Source organism: Ictalurus punctatus, chromosome 17 (genome assembly GCF_001660625.3).
Source record: "Ictalurus punctatus breed USDA103 chromosome 17, Coco_2.0, whole genome shotgun sequence".
NCBI classification, from domain to species: domain Eukaryota; kingdom Metazoa; phylum Chordata; class Actinopteri; order Siluriformes; family Ictaluridae; genus Ictalurus; species Ictalurus punctatus.
The window spans coordinates 3,627,072-3,643,718 of NC_030432.2; the positions used below are offsets into that span (position 1 = coordinate 3,627,072).

A 16,647-nucleotide genomic window follows, 5' to 3' on the forward strand; every position below is an offset into this window, starting at 1 on the left:
TTAAATGTTGAAAGTTAGAAGATGGACCGAGAAGGAGAACATGAACCTAAAGTGTCCTCTACAATCATACATTAAAAATATTAATAAATCTGAATTTGACACTAAACTTCATTTAGCATGCAAATTTGTTCATATGTCCTCCGGTGTGTTCAAATCTACGGTTGTTTCCACGCAACTTGGATGAATAAGGGCCAAAACTGATCTTTCCTTGTCTTGCGCTCTCTCTCTCTCTCTCTCTCTCTCTCTCTCTCTCTCTCTCTCTCTCTCTTTAGGTAATCCGTATCCTGAAGGACCTGAAGCAGAAGTATCCGAAAAAAGATCTGGATCAGCTAATGGAGCTCGCCAACTATTACGCCCTCCTGCACCAGCAGAAAAGCCGCGCCTTCTACCGCGTCCAGGCCACACGCATGATGATCGGAGCAGGCAACGTGCTGAAGAAGCACGCGGCCGATCACGCACGCCGGACAGCCGTTAAAGACGTCGATGTGTCCGAGCACGACGACTACGCCACATGCAGCCGCATCGCGTTCGAGAGCAGCCACTGTCAGTGCATGGAGAACTGCGGCACGCTGACCTTAGCTGTGGTGTGCCAGGGGGGAACCGGTGAGAACACCTTTTATGTGGACTACTGCACGGAAGATGGTACGGCCAACGCTGGTTCGGATTACGAGTACAAGGAAGGAACGCTGGTGTTTAAGCCGGGAGAGACCAGGAAAGAGATAAAGGTGAGAGAAATTTAAAAAAAAAAAAGAAAAGGTTTCGACCAGTCTGAATGAATTTGTTCTGATCTCACGTGCTCCCGATGCCCGTCCTTTCAGGTGGGAATAATAGACGATGATATCTTCGAGGAGGACGAGCATTTCTTCGTGCGTCTGCTAAACCTGCGAGTCGGCGACGCCGACGGCATGTTCGAAACCGACGAGGCCGGCCAGGGGCCCAAGGGCCGGTTAGTGGAACCGCTGGTCACCACTGTGACCATTCTCGACGACGACCACGCAGGCATCTTCACGTTTAGCGAGCACATTATGCGTGTGAGTGAGAGTGTGGGAACCATGGAGGTGACGGTGGTGAGGAACTCGGGTGCCCGTGGAACTGTGATCCTGCCCTACCACACAGAGCCGGGAACAGCCCAGGGAGGAGGCATCGACTTCGAAGATGCATGCGGAGAGCTCGAGTTCACCAATGACCAGACCATGTGAGTTGTGTGTGTGTGTGCTGATTGGAAGATCTTGTGTTTCTTGTGTCATTAGTAAGTACTGCTGGATCTCCTGATATATATATATATATATATATATATATGTATGTATATATATATATATATATATATATATATATATATATATATATATCTGTGGGAGGTGTTATGATGAGCTCATGATGACTGTTCCATGTATAGCGGAGGTTTAAGTTAAGAAACGAGTAGGTGACAAAGACAAAAACATGTTATTTTATTCTACTCCAACTCAGGATTAAGCCTTCTGGGTGATCCAGACATCTGGATGTAGATTTAGATCTTTAATGAGCAAGCCAGAGGCGACAGTGGCGAGGGAAAAGTCCCTTGAGAGGAACCAGACTCTTCTGCGTGACAGCGGATAGAGGGATTATAAAGACTTACAGTATACAGCTGTATAGAAAAAGGACAAACAGTACTGAATTAGTTGAAAGTGCTGGTCTGATCATATTGTGAATATGGAGTATTACATTACACTTAGACCAATATCCAAAAAAAAAAAATCAGTTCAGTTGGCCAGAAACACACCGAGAACTCGTCTTAAACGTGCTCGTTTATCATTGTTTATCTAAAAGGTACATTCCGAACACACAAACGCAACGGACGTACCGTGGATCGTCTACGAAACAAACGAACGCGCTGCTAAGAAAACAAACATTCCAAATTGCATAAGTATTCACCCCCCCGTGACAATTTTACGCTGTTAAATCCTGGAACCGAAGCAGACTTGATATGGATTTATATGTCAGATTTGTACCGTGCATTCGCACATTTTGCCAGTTGCAGAGTTTATTGCTCTATTTTGCCCCCTAATGGAATAACCGAGACTTGCCCACACACCCCACCCTGAAAGATCTTTCAGTTCACCGAAAGAACCAGTTCAATTACAGTCCGCAAGATGTTTTTAATTTAGAGTCTAAATTCATTTGGTGGATCAGATTAGAACCTTTATCTGGTGATATGTTTGACGCTCGCTTGGTTCACAGGGTTACGGTATATGTGAGCCACAGACGCAGATGCTCCAGGCGAAGAAGCGGTAATGGCGCATCAGGGTCAATCAGGCAGGTTCAAGGATGGGGAGGGGGATGGAGATGTGGATGGGGATGGGGATGGGGAGAGGAGTCCTGCAGGAGAAGTAATCTTTTTCCATCTCATCAGTGCCCTTACCTTAGCTTTACAGACACAGAGATGGAACAGATTTTTCGGGATTTCATGAATCATGCTTGTGCTCTAATGTTGTGGTCCATCATTTACTCTGGCAATATTTTCCCCAATATTGTGGATTTTATACAGCGCGCACTCATCCGGTATTTCGTGGAACATTCAGGAAATTGAAGGTTAGGATTCTGCAGCTGGGCGAAATCTTTTCAGGAAAGATTTCAGGACTGTATTCAGCGACGGCTGCTTGTGAGATTAGACAGGAGGGAAGGTGGTTTGTTGATAAGTGAACGGTGTAGCCACTGATACGTTGCATGAGTCACGGCCAGAAGGAAAATCAGACTCACTTCTTCCTCTGTTTTTTTTTCCGGTAGTAATTCTTATCGGCTTGATGATTACAGGTTCATCAGTAAGACACTTCAAAAGAAAAAAAACGGTCATTCTTTTACGTAGATGCATGGTGACGCTCCTAGAGGCAGTCCGGTCCTTAGGCACTGCTCCGATTACAACCACAACCCCCGAGTACAGCTTTAGAGCTGATATTGGACAGTGATTGCATTTCAGTATGGCACGAGTCCCACGCTCTGGTGAAATGCAATTGGAAGCATCACTCAGTGAGATGCAATACATTTCTGTGGATTACTGTGGATTACGTTTGCTTCTGATATAAAAATAGCAACACCGTGCTGATTGTTTTTCACTGAAGAGAGATATCAAGTTATATACTAAGAACAATGTTTTGCTCTTAAATAGGTTCGAAGGTTTTGCTTTTTTTTACATTTTTGTGGTCCGTGCTTGCACTTTGACAGACAGTTTGCATAAAATCCTGGGCTTTAGTCCTGCGCCCCATGCTCATTATGAGATTCGAGAATAGACGCATTAATAATAATGTGACCTCGGCTAAAATCGGGTTCTTAATATCCTGTCATTAGGGCTTACCGGTTGTATGCAGGGTTTCTCGTCTGGCAAGCAATACGAGTGGAAGAGCTTGAAGAAAATGAGCATGGATAACAATTTCATGGTCTGTGGTGTCGCAAAAATATCAAACTGGTACTAATAAAATAATGAAAAAAAAAAAAAAACCACTGTTTTGATCGAAGCCATGCACTGAAACTTTAAAAACATGTGTATTAAAAAAAAGTGCACCATGCAATAAATGTATGAATAGATATATGGCTTAACTTAATATAACTTTCCCTACATCAATATTCATGCGACTTCTGAATACAAAACAAAGTGTTGTCTCATTAAGGAGTTACCTGTTCTCTGCTTTTCAACATTTAGCCTCAATTTAGAGCGTCTAGTCACTTTTGGTGCTTGCTTGTGTGTATGTGTGTGTGTGTGTGTGTTTTCAGGCAAACCATTCAGATTAGGATCGTTGACGATGAAGAATACGAGAAGCACGAGAACTTCTACATTGTCCTTGAGGAACCGCAGTGGATGAAGAGAGGAATCTCCGGTAAGGTTGTGAGTGTGTTTGAGAGAGAGAGAGAGAGAGAGAGAGAGAGAGAGAGAGAGAGCTACTGCTTTAACTCCACAATCAGATTGAAAGCACAGTCAGTAGGATTAGACATCTCTTTGGTCGCCCCAAACATCTACCTCTCTTTCAGCATATATCACGACAATGCGCTTAACACTAATAACAACAATATCCTAATAACGCTACTCATAATGCACTAACAAATCTAACTTTCTTTATTTTGCCTGTCCTATCCTTCTTATCTCTTTTTCTTATCTCTCACGCTCCTACAGCTCTGCTGATCAATCAAGGTAAGGCTTCAGACTCAAACCTACATGCGTTAATGCTTTGCCTGGTTCCAAGGTTAAAGGGAAAATACACCCTGAACGACTTGCATAAGAATCCTTCTAATTAACACGAGATCTTCAATGGTGATCTATTTGCACTTTGGTTAATGGCTTCCTACATTACCCAGAATGCCACTGGACTTCCTGCTGACAGCGTTGCTGGTGGAATTAAGCCACTGTGTTATCTAGAGAGCGATGCAGCAGTGCTTTAGTACAGTACTTTAGTCTGTCTTGCTCTCTCCGCTCCTCATCTACACTTCCAACGCTTCAGCGTTCATGTTATTACCACCATCACTGCCATCGCGTTCACCATCGCGTCATAACTAGCTGAGCTGCATTGCATTCTGGGACTTTGAGTCTTAGTTTTGCTGAACAATGCCAGAGAATGGTTCGTGAGAAAAGAAGCGTAACGTGGGAGGTCGAATGAGCATCCGAGCAGTGATTAAGGGTCCAAGCACTTTCTGTGACAGAGGGAGGCCAGAAGCTATCGGGACCATCAGAGATTTGTTGTGTTGTCGAGATATGTCCTCACTTCCTGATCATTTCACAGCCAAATTTGTTCAGGTGTTACAGAAGAACCATGTAGTGTGTGTGTGTGTATATATATATATATATATTACAGTATGGTCTCACAATGCAATGCTTCAGATCACAAAGATTCGAGACAGTTGCGAGGTGAAGAGGCAAAAAAAACGTTTTTGTTATCCAAAGTGGTGGACGTTGCATCTTGCAAAGTGTTCTGTGGGCTGCCATAGACTTCCATTTCAAAGCATAATAACAATAATAATAATAATAATTGTGATGATAATAATAATAATAAATAAATAAAGTCCAAAAGTTTCGTCAATGTTTATCCGGGGAAAGTTCTGTGTATTCAGACTCAGGTTACACACATGTTTAGAAAATCTGCCTCAAATGGCGTTCCGTATTTTTTTTTTTAAGTGTCTTAGTGACGTATTGTGGTGAACGGTGGTGCAGGTCCGCTATCATGTGTAACTGAGACACGCCTCTTTTTTCGGTAAACTCACCCCAGTCTGTGCAGCTCTGTGAATAGTGCGCAATTTCTGTACTAAATCCTTTGGTTTTGTATTGTATCAGCAAACATTAAAAAAAAAAAAAAAAGAATTCTTTTTGCCTTTCTCTCGTCTTCATTCTGTATTTGTGTCTCTTCATTCCTGGTCATATTTTCTCTTTGTTTTTTGTCTGTCTTCCCCTGTTTTGTGACCTTGTCGTTCTGTTTCCACCCCCCCCTCTCATTCTCTCTCTGTGGGTCTGACCTGCTTTTCTTGTCTTTTCCTTCTCCATCTCTGCCCCTCCAGGGGATCAGGAACGGCAGCTGAGTGCCGAGGAAGAGGAAGCAAAGAGAATAGTTGAGATGGGGAAGCCGATTTTGGGTGAGCACAGCAGACTGGAAGTGGTCATCGAGGAGTCCTATGAGTTCAAGGTAACATTGCAGATCGCTTTTCTAAAACCGCAGCGTCTAACTCGTTTATTCTCACCTGACCTTTTTTTTTTCAGACTGATTCTTTCATTCATTTTCACACGTTAATCCCCCCCCCCCACCCATATAGTAAAAAAAAAAAAGCCATATAGTTCACACGAAGTCACGTGTGTACTCAAGTTCATGTGCAACACTTTTTTTTCTTTTCCCAACCCCTACTGCAGTGTGCACATATTTTTGCGCGCACTTGATTTGTTTCCTCTACAAAAGAAGGAAAATGTCACACAATAATGAAGCCAAATGGCAAACGCATCAATCACCTGCAATCAAGTCAGAGGCTAATCACGCAGGCTGATTGATGATGTAATTAGAACAAGTTCTATCATTAGAGGGTCTTCGTCATATTATCTAACATGGAGAATTATGGAATTCAGGCTTAAGATTTAAACAAATATATAACGTTATAAAACGTACTACATTTGGTTCATGTATAACACATTTAGAAAAAAATGTAATTAAAGGTTAAATTTCTCTCATTATTTTCAGTGTGAGATTAAGATAAATATCCACCCATCTGGCCTACCCAGGGTGCCAATAATTCTGGACCTGACTGTACCCGCAGGCAGTGTGTAAGATCGGGAATCATGCTGCGCAATATGCCTTGGTTAGAATTCAAATAGGCCCGTATATTTAGCACCAAGGGGCTGAAAATGAAAAGTATGCCAATATAGAGAGTTTCTTCATTTCAGTAGTGCTGTAAAGGTTTGGCAGTAAAAGAAGTCAGAAACTGCAGCGTAGCGGATATAATATTACGCAGTAATTGTTGAGGGCGTGACATTGTGTATCACTGCTTTCTCATTCCTGTCACCGCTAGAGCACAGTCGATAAGCTGATAAAGAAGACTAACCTGGCCTTGGTTATTGGCACGCATTCCTGGAGGGAGCAGTTTGTGGATGCGGTGACAGTCAGTGCAGGTCAATAACACACACACACACGTACACACACACTCTTCTCTTCCAGTCTGTTTGTCAAATCTTTAAAGCAAAATGAAGCAAATCGAATCATTCATTATCTGCTCATGTCCCTGTTGGTTTGTTCAGGAGATGGAGAAGATGAAGTCGAGGGACGCGAGCATCCGCCCTCCTGCTCTGACTATGTCATGCACATTCTGACGGTGTTCTGGAAGGTCGTGTTCGCGTGCGTCCCGCCGACCGAGTACTGGAACGGCTGGGCTTGCTTCATGGTATCCATCACCGTCATTGGCCTTCTGACGGCCGTCATCGGGGACCTGGCCTCCCACTTCGGCTGTACCGTGGGACTCAAGGACGCTGTCACGGCTGTGGTGTTTGTAGCTCTGGGGACGTCCATTCCAGGTGAGTCACGTTTGCATCAAAGACTGAAAATATTATTTAAAGATAGAAACTGATGCACTTCAACGGTTAATGGCATTAAGACTAGCAGTGTTATACACCGGTCAGCCATAACATTAAAAACATGGACAGGTGAAGTGATTAAAATCGATTGTCTCGTTACACTGGCATTTGTCAGTGGGTGGGATATATTTATTAGGCAGCAAGTGAGCAGTCAGTTTTTGAAGTTGATGTGTTGGAAGCAGGAAAAATGGGCGAGCGTAACAATCTTGGCGACTTTGACAAGGGACAGATTGTGATGGTGGGACGACTGGGTCTCCAAAATGGCAGGTCTTGTGGGGTGTTCCCGATATGCAGTGGTTAGTACCTACCAAAAGTGGTCCATTGAAGGAGAACCGGTGAACCGGCGACAGGGTCGTGGATGCCCGAGTATCACTGATGTGCATCGGGGGAGAAGGCTAGCCTGTGTGGTGCGATCCCACAGAAGAGCTCCTTCAGTATCCTCTGACGGCAGTGGTGTCTTTCAGCAGGATAATGCTCCCTGCCACACTGCAAAAAAAAATTGTTCAGGAACGGTTTGAGGAACATGACAAAGCTTTCAAAGTGTACACTCGGCCTCCGAATTCCTCAGATCTCAATCCCATCAAGCGTCTGTGGGACGTTCTGGACAGACAAGTCCGATCCATGGACGCCCGACCTCGCAACTTACAGGACTTAAAGGATCTGCTGCTAACGTCTTGCTGCCAGATACCACAGCACACCTTCAGAGATGTTGTGGAGTCCACGCCTCGACGGGTCAGAGCTGTTTTGGAGGCACAAGGAAAGCGGGACCTACACAATATTAGGCAGGTGGTTTTAATGTTATGGCTGATTGTGTATATGTAAGGCGGTTTGGAAAAAACCATCAGATGTCTCTATGACTGAATTTTGGAAAATGTTTTAATTTTTCTCCCCCAAAACATTCACGAAAATGATGTGGGATTGTTTTTATTTAGGCTACTTTCTATGTCTGCCTGCAGTATTTAAAAACTCGATCTTTAATACAGTAGAATTTAAGTTTTTTCAAAAGCCTCCAAACATAACTCGTTTCTTTTCTTTCCTTTTCTCTTTTTATCTACACTGCTCTCTCTTTTGAACTCCGTCTCACTCACTTTCTTTCCTGTCGACTCTTTCTCTGCTATCAGACACATTTGCTAGTAAAGTGGCTGCTACCCAGGACCAATATGCTGATGCATCCATTGGCAATGTCACTGGCAGCAATGCCGTTAATGTTTTCCTGGGCATTGGCGTTGCATGGTCAGTCGCTGCAGTGTACTGGGCAGTAAAAGGCGAAAGTTTCAAAGTGGATCCGGGCTCACTGGCCTTCTCCGTCACCCTCTTCACTGTTTTTGCCTTCATCTGCATGGCCGTTTTGATCTTCCGGAGACGGCCGTCTATCGGGGGTGAGCTAGGAGGTCCTCGAATTCCACGCCTCCTTACCTCATTGTTGTTCTTGGGTCTGTGGTTTCTTTACATTCTCTTCTCCAGCCTGGAGGCCTACTGCCACATCAAGGGCTTCTAAATCTTTCACGTCATGTACAAAAAAAAAAAAAGGATCTGCAGATCATATTTACTACAAACTGCACACCGTACAGACGGCTCAGATCAAAATATACCAAGTCGCTAAGATAAGCTTAATGAATTACGAAGCTGTCTGGAACACTTTCTGAAGATAAACAGGAAAAAAAAAAACGTAAAGAAACTTGCACACAAAATGCTAAGAGAACAGATGTAGGACACAAAAACGCATGAAGAATGCAAAAATCGCTCATATTTATTACATACAACTTTGAGAGAACAAAGAAAGTTGGAACATGGGGTCTTGTGAACAAAGATGGAAGTGAAAAGGGCATTAAATATAACAGAAAATGGGAAATAAGGTACAGTATGTTAGGTCTCCCATTCATATATATATATATATATATATATATATATATATATATATATATATATATAGGGTATAATATATTAGTTTGGTATATTTGGTACCAACTACATTGGTATTTTTTGTGTATGAAGGGGTGTATTCAGATTTGCTGCCTTGAGTTCAACGGTGACATTAGTATGTACTTGGGGAAAGTCACTCATATTCAGAGCCGCTTTACACACATGGTCAAGTCGATTTTGTGGGTGTGTCATTCTATTGTAATATATGCAAATCTATCAAGAGTAGAAGCATTTAGTCCACCACCTTTAAACAAAAACACTTACCTTTAAGCCTCCAAAAAAAATAAAAAAATAAAAAAATCAGGGATAGAAAATGTGGACTGAAGAAGCAGACCTTTGCTGTTATTGTAATTTGAAGTAAAACAATTTAATGTAACCACGACATGCTCAGTCGAGGAGATGAAACCGTCAGAGCGTGCACGGGACAGAATCGATTTTATCCAGGGTTTAATTCACTATTTTGATTGGTCAAACGAATCAAATAAAGCCGTTGTTTTTGTTCATTCGACGTGCTCTCCTGTAAAGAATACGTGCCCACAGTTTAAAGGATAAGCTGACCTAGCACTAAACTGCTATGCTTAGATTCAGTCCTCGAGATTAGCGCCGAGTAAGCAAAGAGTAAGATTCTGACTCCTCAAATATCTTCTGTGCACATGCAGACTTTAGAGAGGCGGTATTATTAGTACTATTCATTGTCATATATTTATGTATTTTATATTCATACCACAGTTTTTTCTGAGTGTATTTACAACCCAATCGCAACGTTTTGTGGAAATTGTGGTTACATTAAATCATCAGACCATAGTGCTGGACCGTAGCCTGAGCTCATATCGTGCAAGAAAAATGCGCTCATAATTCTTCAAATTCAGAATTACATGTAACTGAGACTCACCTCTGTTTTCAGACTTTCGCAAACGTATGTAACTCCGTAAGCCTGTGGTTTCATCCGAGTATGGCCCACAATCAATAAAAACCAATCAACAAAAGTCCTTTAAAAAAAAAACCTCGAGACATATTTGACATAAAGCCATGACATAAATAATGGCCATCCAGCAGGATCCAGGGATGAAGGAATGCTGGAATTATGAACTACAGTAATATATATACATTAGCGGTACTTTATTTTCCAGGCAGTAAGCCCCACCCCACCCCACTCTCCCCACCTATCAGAGTAAAGATCTGACATTATTCTATGCTTGAATCACTTTGGTGTATAGGTTGCATAAATGTAACAGGAATATCTGATACATACTGTACAGTAATGTTTGCGCTACCTCTCAAAATGTCCTTCAGAGACTCCTATTAGGCAAGTAGGCTATTTAGTTTTTGTCCGATTATTTGGTGCTGCAGTGCCGCATTATAGTCTTAACAGAAATCTGTGTGCTTTTATTCGGATTTAAACCCAAAGTGGATTATTTAATTAAATATAAACCACTCCATTATGCACCTGGTAAAACTGAAACACACACACACACAAAAACCCCCAGAGGTAGAAATGTCAGCACTTTCAGAATGGTGTGTGAGTTCTGGCTCTGACAGTTCCTCAACCTCAGCTGCATCACTCCAGTTCATAACTAGAGATGTAGGCAGGACTTTATTATTAACAGAAAAGTTATTATTTTCGTTTGTTCCTGTCAGTAAATTTAGTTGGTTCTACTTCCCAAAGCATATACAAACTAATCGCTTAATTTAAACCACTGTGACCCTGACCAGGCAGTTACTAAGGATGCAGTTACAAGGATCGAGACCCCTTTCTTCAATAGGGTGCAAGTCCAGACTCTGAGATGGTCATTGATTTTGACCTGATTTTATTTTCTCATGACAAATATTTTTTTTAAATTATTTGATGTTACTCTTTAACAGATCACATACTGTTTAACACCCCCCCCCTCCCCCCCAAATAAACTTCACTTTGGTTCTTTGGGTTCTTCTTTACCCCATCCCCCTTACTGTTATGAAGTATGTTTAACTGCTTATGTAGTTTTTATTAGCATTACCCAACTCATCCAGCTCAGCAAGCGTGTGTTTTTATTTGTGTTGAAAGCAATTTGAGATCGTGCAATCTAATATTTATATTTATATTTACGTTTACTTTTAGGTGTGCCAGTTTCGAGAGCTAATGCTGTTAAAAAAATTAAAAAATTAATAAAAAAAGAGGGAGGATCGTTATGCTGGTCTTGTAGTCTTATCGGAAAACGCAAAATGAACTATCTTCGAGTAGATAAACGTTGTAGAAGTAGAACACGCTTACACATCTCTGTTCTCCATTGAGTGACCGCTTGCTCCAGTGTGGGTTCAGTGCGTTTTGTAGTTTTTGTGTGTAGACAGTAGTTCATTTTACAGCCATCTCTTCACAGTCGAATGTTGCTTTGAGTTGCTGTGCATTTAAAGTTTCGCAATTATGCAAACCACTCTGAGCACTGAGCATCGAGGCTTTTGAACTGGTGTAGAAAGGCCTGGGAAACCTTGGAGGGGTCTTTAGGGGTCTTCTTTGAGTACTGCTGTATCTCAATTGTGGAACTGAAGTTCTGTGTTCTTCCTGTAACATTACCCCGTGCATGGAAATTCAATTTTAAACACTGAATTCTTAAAACAAGTCAAACCAGTTGCAGCTTGTTTATAGGGGCAGATAGGCCAGAGCCCCATTATATACCAGTCTTCATTCTTCAGATTTAAATTCTATTGAAATACAAATTATCGCCTTTGAGAGACTAAATATTTGTTGATATTTGACAGATACAATCTGACATTCCACTGATTTGGTAATCTTTCTGGGTTTGTGCTTACTACCCCATTTAGCAGTTTGCACCCAGTGGTCAGAAATGGTAACTGTGTCGAATGCTAATAGAGGCCCATTTGAGCAGGAATCACTGGGAATGACAGGGTTGCCAGGGTCGCGGTTCTTATGCCAAATAGAGATAGTTTAAAAATACTTCACTGCGCCAAGAGCCATTTCTATTTTAAGATGTATTGCAAAGGGGAGACATTTTGACCTTCTTTCCCATGCAAAGGCTGAGAAAAAGAAGACAAATGTTAGGCTTGTTTCAGGTCTTTTGTGTGGTTTTTGAGATGTAGTTGGGCTGGAATTGTAGCTAAAACCTGGCAAACCTGGTTAAAGATATTCGCTGTTCTGGGTGCCCCTTGCACATGGGAAACACACCTGCTGTATCAGACACAGTTGAACAAAGGTACATCTAAAACGGTTGCCAACTCATCCTCAGACCACTGGGCATGAATTGGGGAATTATGCACCATGCACACATATTCAGACACTCGTTCATGTACGTAGCTTATCCAGGTACCGGCATGTTTTTGTTGGGAGACGAGAGCCCACGGGAAACAAAGCCGAGGACCCTGGAGCTGTGAAGCGAGAACACCCGTGTTCATTCATTCACCTTCATTAACAGCTTTGTGTTGATCAGCGATGCAGTGGATCCATCACTGGGGCACGTCAGCATAGCCAATCGGTCTTTTGAAGCTGTGAGATGGGAACGCTACCTGCTGCACCACCTTGCATATTGCAGTGCAGTACACAAACTGGTCTGTGAACTACACTGATTTAGCATTTTCATAGATTCCACTCTTGGCACCATTAAGCATGATGAATCATTAATGTAGAATGTAGTAAGTGGGGTAGTGATTGGTCTAGTGTCTCAATTGTTGTTCTATTATAAAAGCACTCAGTATCAGGACTATTATAGTATTGTGTATAAAGCAAGGTTAAAAAAAAAATCTATCATTCTGTCTATTCTTATTTGTAATAAATAATGTGCTAGGCTAAACTCTAAGCCATGCTCTTGGTAGTCTTTATTCTCTGCGCAAGGCTACTGTAGGCTTTTACCTGTGTGGTTTGGTCGTCTTTTATCTGTTGCGTAGTTACCCATAAAGATGCATGTAGGAGTATTATTTGACAGAAGCTGAAAGACATGCATGGGTGGTTGTATAAAGTGTACAATGCTAATTTATTTCAGTCGACAATATGTACTGCACTGGTGGACAGATTCTATGACTCGAAGGTAATCTATCTAGTATATTCCTCTAAAATGGCAGATATAAGAGATATAGCAGATCTGGGATCATAATTACAGCCTCTATTCCTGTATGTCTTGACTTTTTCCACCGTTAAAACTCCAACATTAGCATGGCGCATGTTATGGTGGCTTGAAAATGTATTCAGCCTGCATCTATGTTATGTAGTCGTCGTGTCCCCCCGACACCTCACCCCGACTCCCCACCCCGACCTCTACTTGCAAGTCCTTGTGTTATATAAAATAATAATTTATGAATATTTACCAACTATTTTCTGCCTTTGTCAATGCCACTTTGGGCATCTGTATAGCAATAAGTGTATTCAAATGCGTCTTTTTAAAAATTTTTTTTTTTTTACTTTAAACTCAAAGCAATATTGGTCCATTACTCGGGTGACATTATAGAAATTGTCAACTGGAAAGTATATTTAAAGAAAAAATAAATGGACCATTAAGGCATTCCACTGTTGCTTTTGCAGTGTGCTTTGGATGATTTTCTGCTGAAATACAAACTTCGTTTCAGATGAAAGATTTTGAGAGCATTTGCTGGATAACAAATTCTCAGTGATGACTGACTTTCAGGCAGAACTACTTCTGGGTATCCCAACCTAAATAGAGTTAGGATTTAGTGCTCTATTGCAGTGTTTTTGCCAAATTTGCCACTTAACATCCCCCTTCACTGGTTGCTTCTGCCTCCTCGGCTGTGCCTCTGTTAACCACCTCCAGTGCACACGACAGCTGCGGATGGCCTTTTTGCTATCCAAATTATTTGTAACAACTTTAACTCAGCTGGTTTCTTTGCCTCTTTGTACAAATTGCCCCATGCCTGCTTGCACTATTGCGGTTGCCAATGATCCATTGAGACCTTCTAGATGACTCTCATTTCTTTTCCATTTCTTTCCAATTGCAGCCGTTTTCATCTTGACATTCCCTTTCTGTGGAAAAGACTAAGGGCCCGTTTACCTCTGTAATTCTACATCCGTTAGATCAATGTCTTCTTTCAGACCTTCCAAATGAATTGTCCTTATATTATCCTACATCCTCAATTGCCCCCAATACACCAAAGTCTTCCTGATCTGGGCCACCTCAACTATGTGATTTGGACTGTACCACATTATACCAGGTTCACAGTTTTGCTAGATCAGTCTCTTTGCTGTAGAAAGTTGTTGTCTGGGAACTGCGAGTAGGAACAGAATCTGTATCGATTACCGTGTTGGTCTTTCTACCACGCTATTAGTGCTGGCCTTCCTTGGGGGTAAACTTAGACCATCTTACTCATTCTGACAACTTAGTCGTTAACCAGATCGATAATGGACACCCCACCAAATCCCTAAGCCTCAAGCCTTTTGTTTGTCATCAAACTTGCCACAAGTTACCACTTATACAATTTAAATATAGAACTGAATAAGTAGGTATTTCTCATATTGACACGTAGCTTGCTTACTCAAAAGTTCAGAAGAATGTCCAGTCCTTGTTCAAGAGCTCAACTCACAATCTTCCAATCAGTAGCCCAGGGTTTTAACCAACTGAGCCTTCACTGTCACCCTTCAAACCTTTGCCAATCCAAATGTAATTCTCTATCATGTGGACGCATCTACTCATTAGCTCCATATAAAGCAATCCGTTTCCATAGTAACCATATTTCTTCTTGCCGTTAAAGGCATTGCCTTTGAACCAACTTTAAATGCACTTGAACCTTTCATACCATCCTTGCTTCTCGAATGTCATGTAGATTTTTACCATGAAATTCAGGAAGCAGGTCACCTTGGGAAAACCACTATTGAGTAGACTTGTCATGCAACCCAAATCAATCTCTACTAGCTAGGCTTCCACCAGTTCATACACTCACAAAGTACTCTATGGTGTGGCCTTTCTTAAATTGCCTACGTTATCACCCATCACTTATTTCAGAGCCATCTCCCCAACAACTTCAGGCAAATTTCTGAAAGTCTTGCTCAGGATTAGAGCAGAGTCCTCAGCATCCGTGCAAGGACTTCTCGAAAGGTACCTTCCGAATCCTTGAATGTTGGTCTCCTGAAGTGCTTCAGGCTCACCCTGTCCAATTTACAGGGCATTAATCTTTCCAAGCATACCATAGCTATATCCTACACCCTAGACTACCTGATAAGCCTATAAAAATCTCATGAATTTAACTAGCAAAAAAACAGGAGCCACTATTAGTGGCCGCATGGTCTACTCTCACAAAGATGAAAGTGCTTGAAACTCTACCGCCCTCTTAGCTAGCTTCCCATATAATTCCAGATCTCCCTTCTGTTTCCTGTGACGCAACGTTTTCACTCTACTACACAGGTTCCCAAATCTGGTCTTGCAATATCCCCTGTCCTGCACTTATTATTGTTGTCCCTGCTCCCAACATAACTGATTCGACCAGCTGGTAACCTCTTCTTGAGTTGAAGTGGGTGTGGTAGAGCAGGCAAAACACTGTATAGGGTGTACTCCAGGACCAGGGTTGGGTTGGGTTGTGTCCTACTACCCGACATATCGCTTGAAGGTGGTGTGGTTGGCATTTGCAAAATTGGTCTTAGCAATAGCATTGATATGTGTCGCTCTATAATCTCGTTCTGCCTGTCTTGAAATCTCCTTCATATGAATTTTCAGGCTTCATTTGAGAACATTTCAACCATGTGGTAGGACCTCGAATGATGAGCATTACAGGTAAAATGATTCAACAAATTGGGACCTCTAGGGTAATGCTTTCCAGTTAGATCTGTCACCATGCTTTTTACTGTTCTGTTGCTATTTAAGTCATTCTTTCATCTTCGGTCCCTACTTTATCCTGGTCAGATCAGAGTTGTGGTGTATCTGGAGCTTATCCCAGTAACACCGGGGACCATGACTGGGATGCCAGTCCATTACAGGGCACATCACATCACACGCATGCACATACATTCACACCTAGGGGGCTTCAGTCCACACACTGGCATGGCTTTGGACAGTGGGATGAAACGGGAGAACCTGGTGGAAACCCACAAATACACACAACCGTGCACAGACAGTTACCCAAGCTCAGGATCGAACCTCTGGAGCTGTGAAGCAGTGAAGCTACCAGCTGTGTCACTGTTCCACCAGTGCTGTTGATGTTAAGAGCACATTCTTTTTATAGCCAGTTGATAATGTAAGCCTTTAGAAATACAAGTTTCATGGAAAAAAAAGAGAGCTGTCTAGGGTTCCTCACTGGTGCAACAGAAAAGTATTTGCCATTGGGAAGTTGTGAGCTGATGCTGCTGCAGCTATCTGTGGTCAGTTGATCGCTATCGTGAGTTAGCTGGCTAATGCATGGGAATGGACAGATGACCAAATGAAGGGGGGTGGGGGGGGGTGGGGGGGGGGACAAAAACAAGACATCTACTAAAAACCCCCCAAAAGTATGGTTCTCCTTACTAGGCACATAGTCGTTCTCTAGCCCATAATTGCATTGTAGCGTTTTCAACGCCGTTATTCTGTAACCCGTGTATTGAGCACACTGTATATAATGAAAAGAAAGCCATTTAGAATCAACGCACTAGAATTATCTGCTTTACAGTCATCTGGACCCTTCGAGTGTTTTTAGCATTTTGTGTTGCAGAAAACTGCTGCTGCTAGTAGATTATTGACATCACTTTCACG

The 16,647-nt window shown here is 42.1% G+C and overlaps 1 protein-coding gene across 2 annotated transcripts in view; it reads left to right on the forward strand.

The window, feature by feature from the left end:
• Positions 1 to 8,940, forward strand: part of slc8a2b (solute carrier family 8 member 2b) — a 38,756-nt gene extending 29,816 nt beyond the window's left edge. Inside the window, exons 6-13 of one of the 2 annotated variants that reach the window (XM_017490329.3) lie at positions 273 to 725; positions 819 to 1,195; positions 3,745 to 3,848; positions 4,142 to 4,159; positions 5,515 to 5,639; positions 6,511 to 6,610; positions 6,737 to 7,009; positions 8,191 to 8,940. In XM_017490329.3, the coding sequence (XP_017345818.1) occupies positions 273 to 725; positions 819 to 1,195; positions 3,745 to 3,848; positions 4,142 to 4,159; positions 5,515 to 5,639; positions 6,511 to 6,610; positions 6,737 to 7,009; positions 8,191 to 8,567 (1,827 nt within the window). In that variant the 3' untranslated portion in view covers positions 8,568 to 8,940. The remainder of the gene's footprint in view (positions 1 to 272; positions 726 to 818; positions 1,196 to 3,744; positions 3,849 to 4,141; positions 4,160 to 5,514; positions 5,640 to 6,510; positions 6,611 to 6,736; positions 7,010 to 8,190) is intronic. The other variant, XM_017490330.3, reaches the window with a different exon arrangement.
• Positions 8,941 to 16,647: the final 7,707 nt, after the last annotated feature.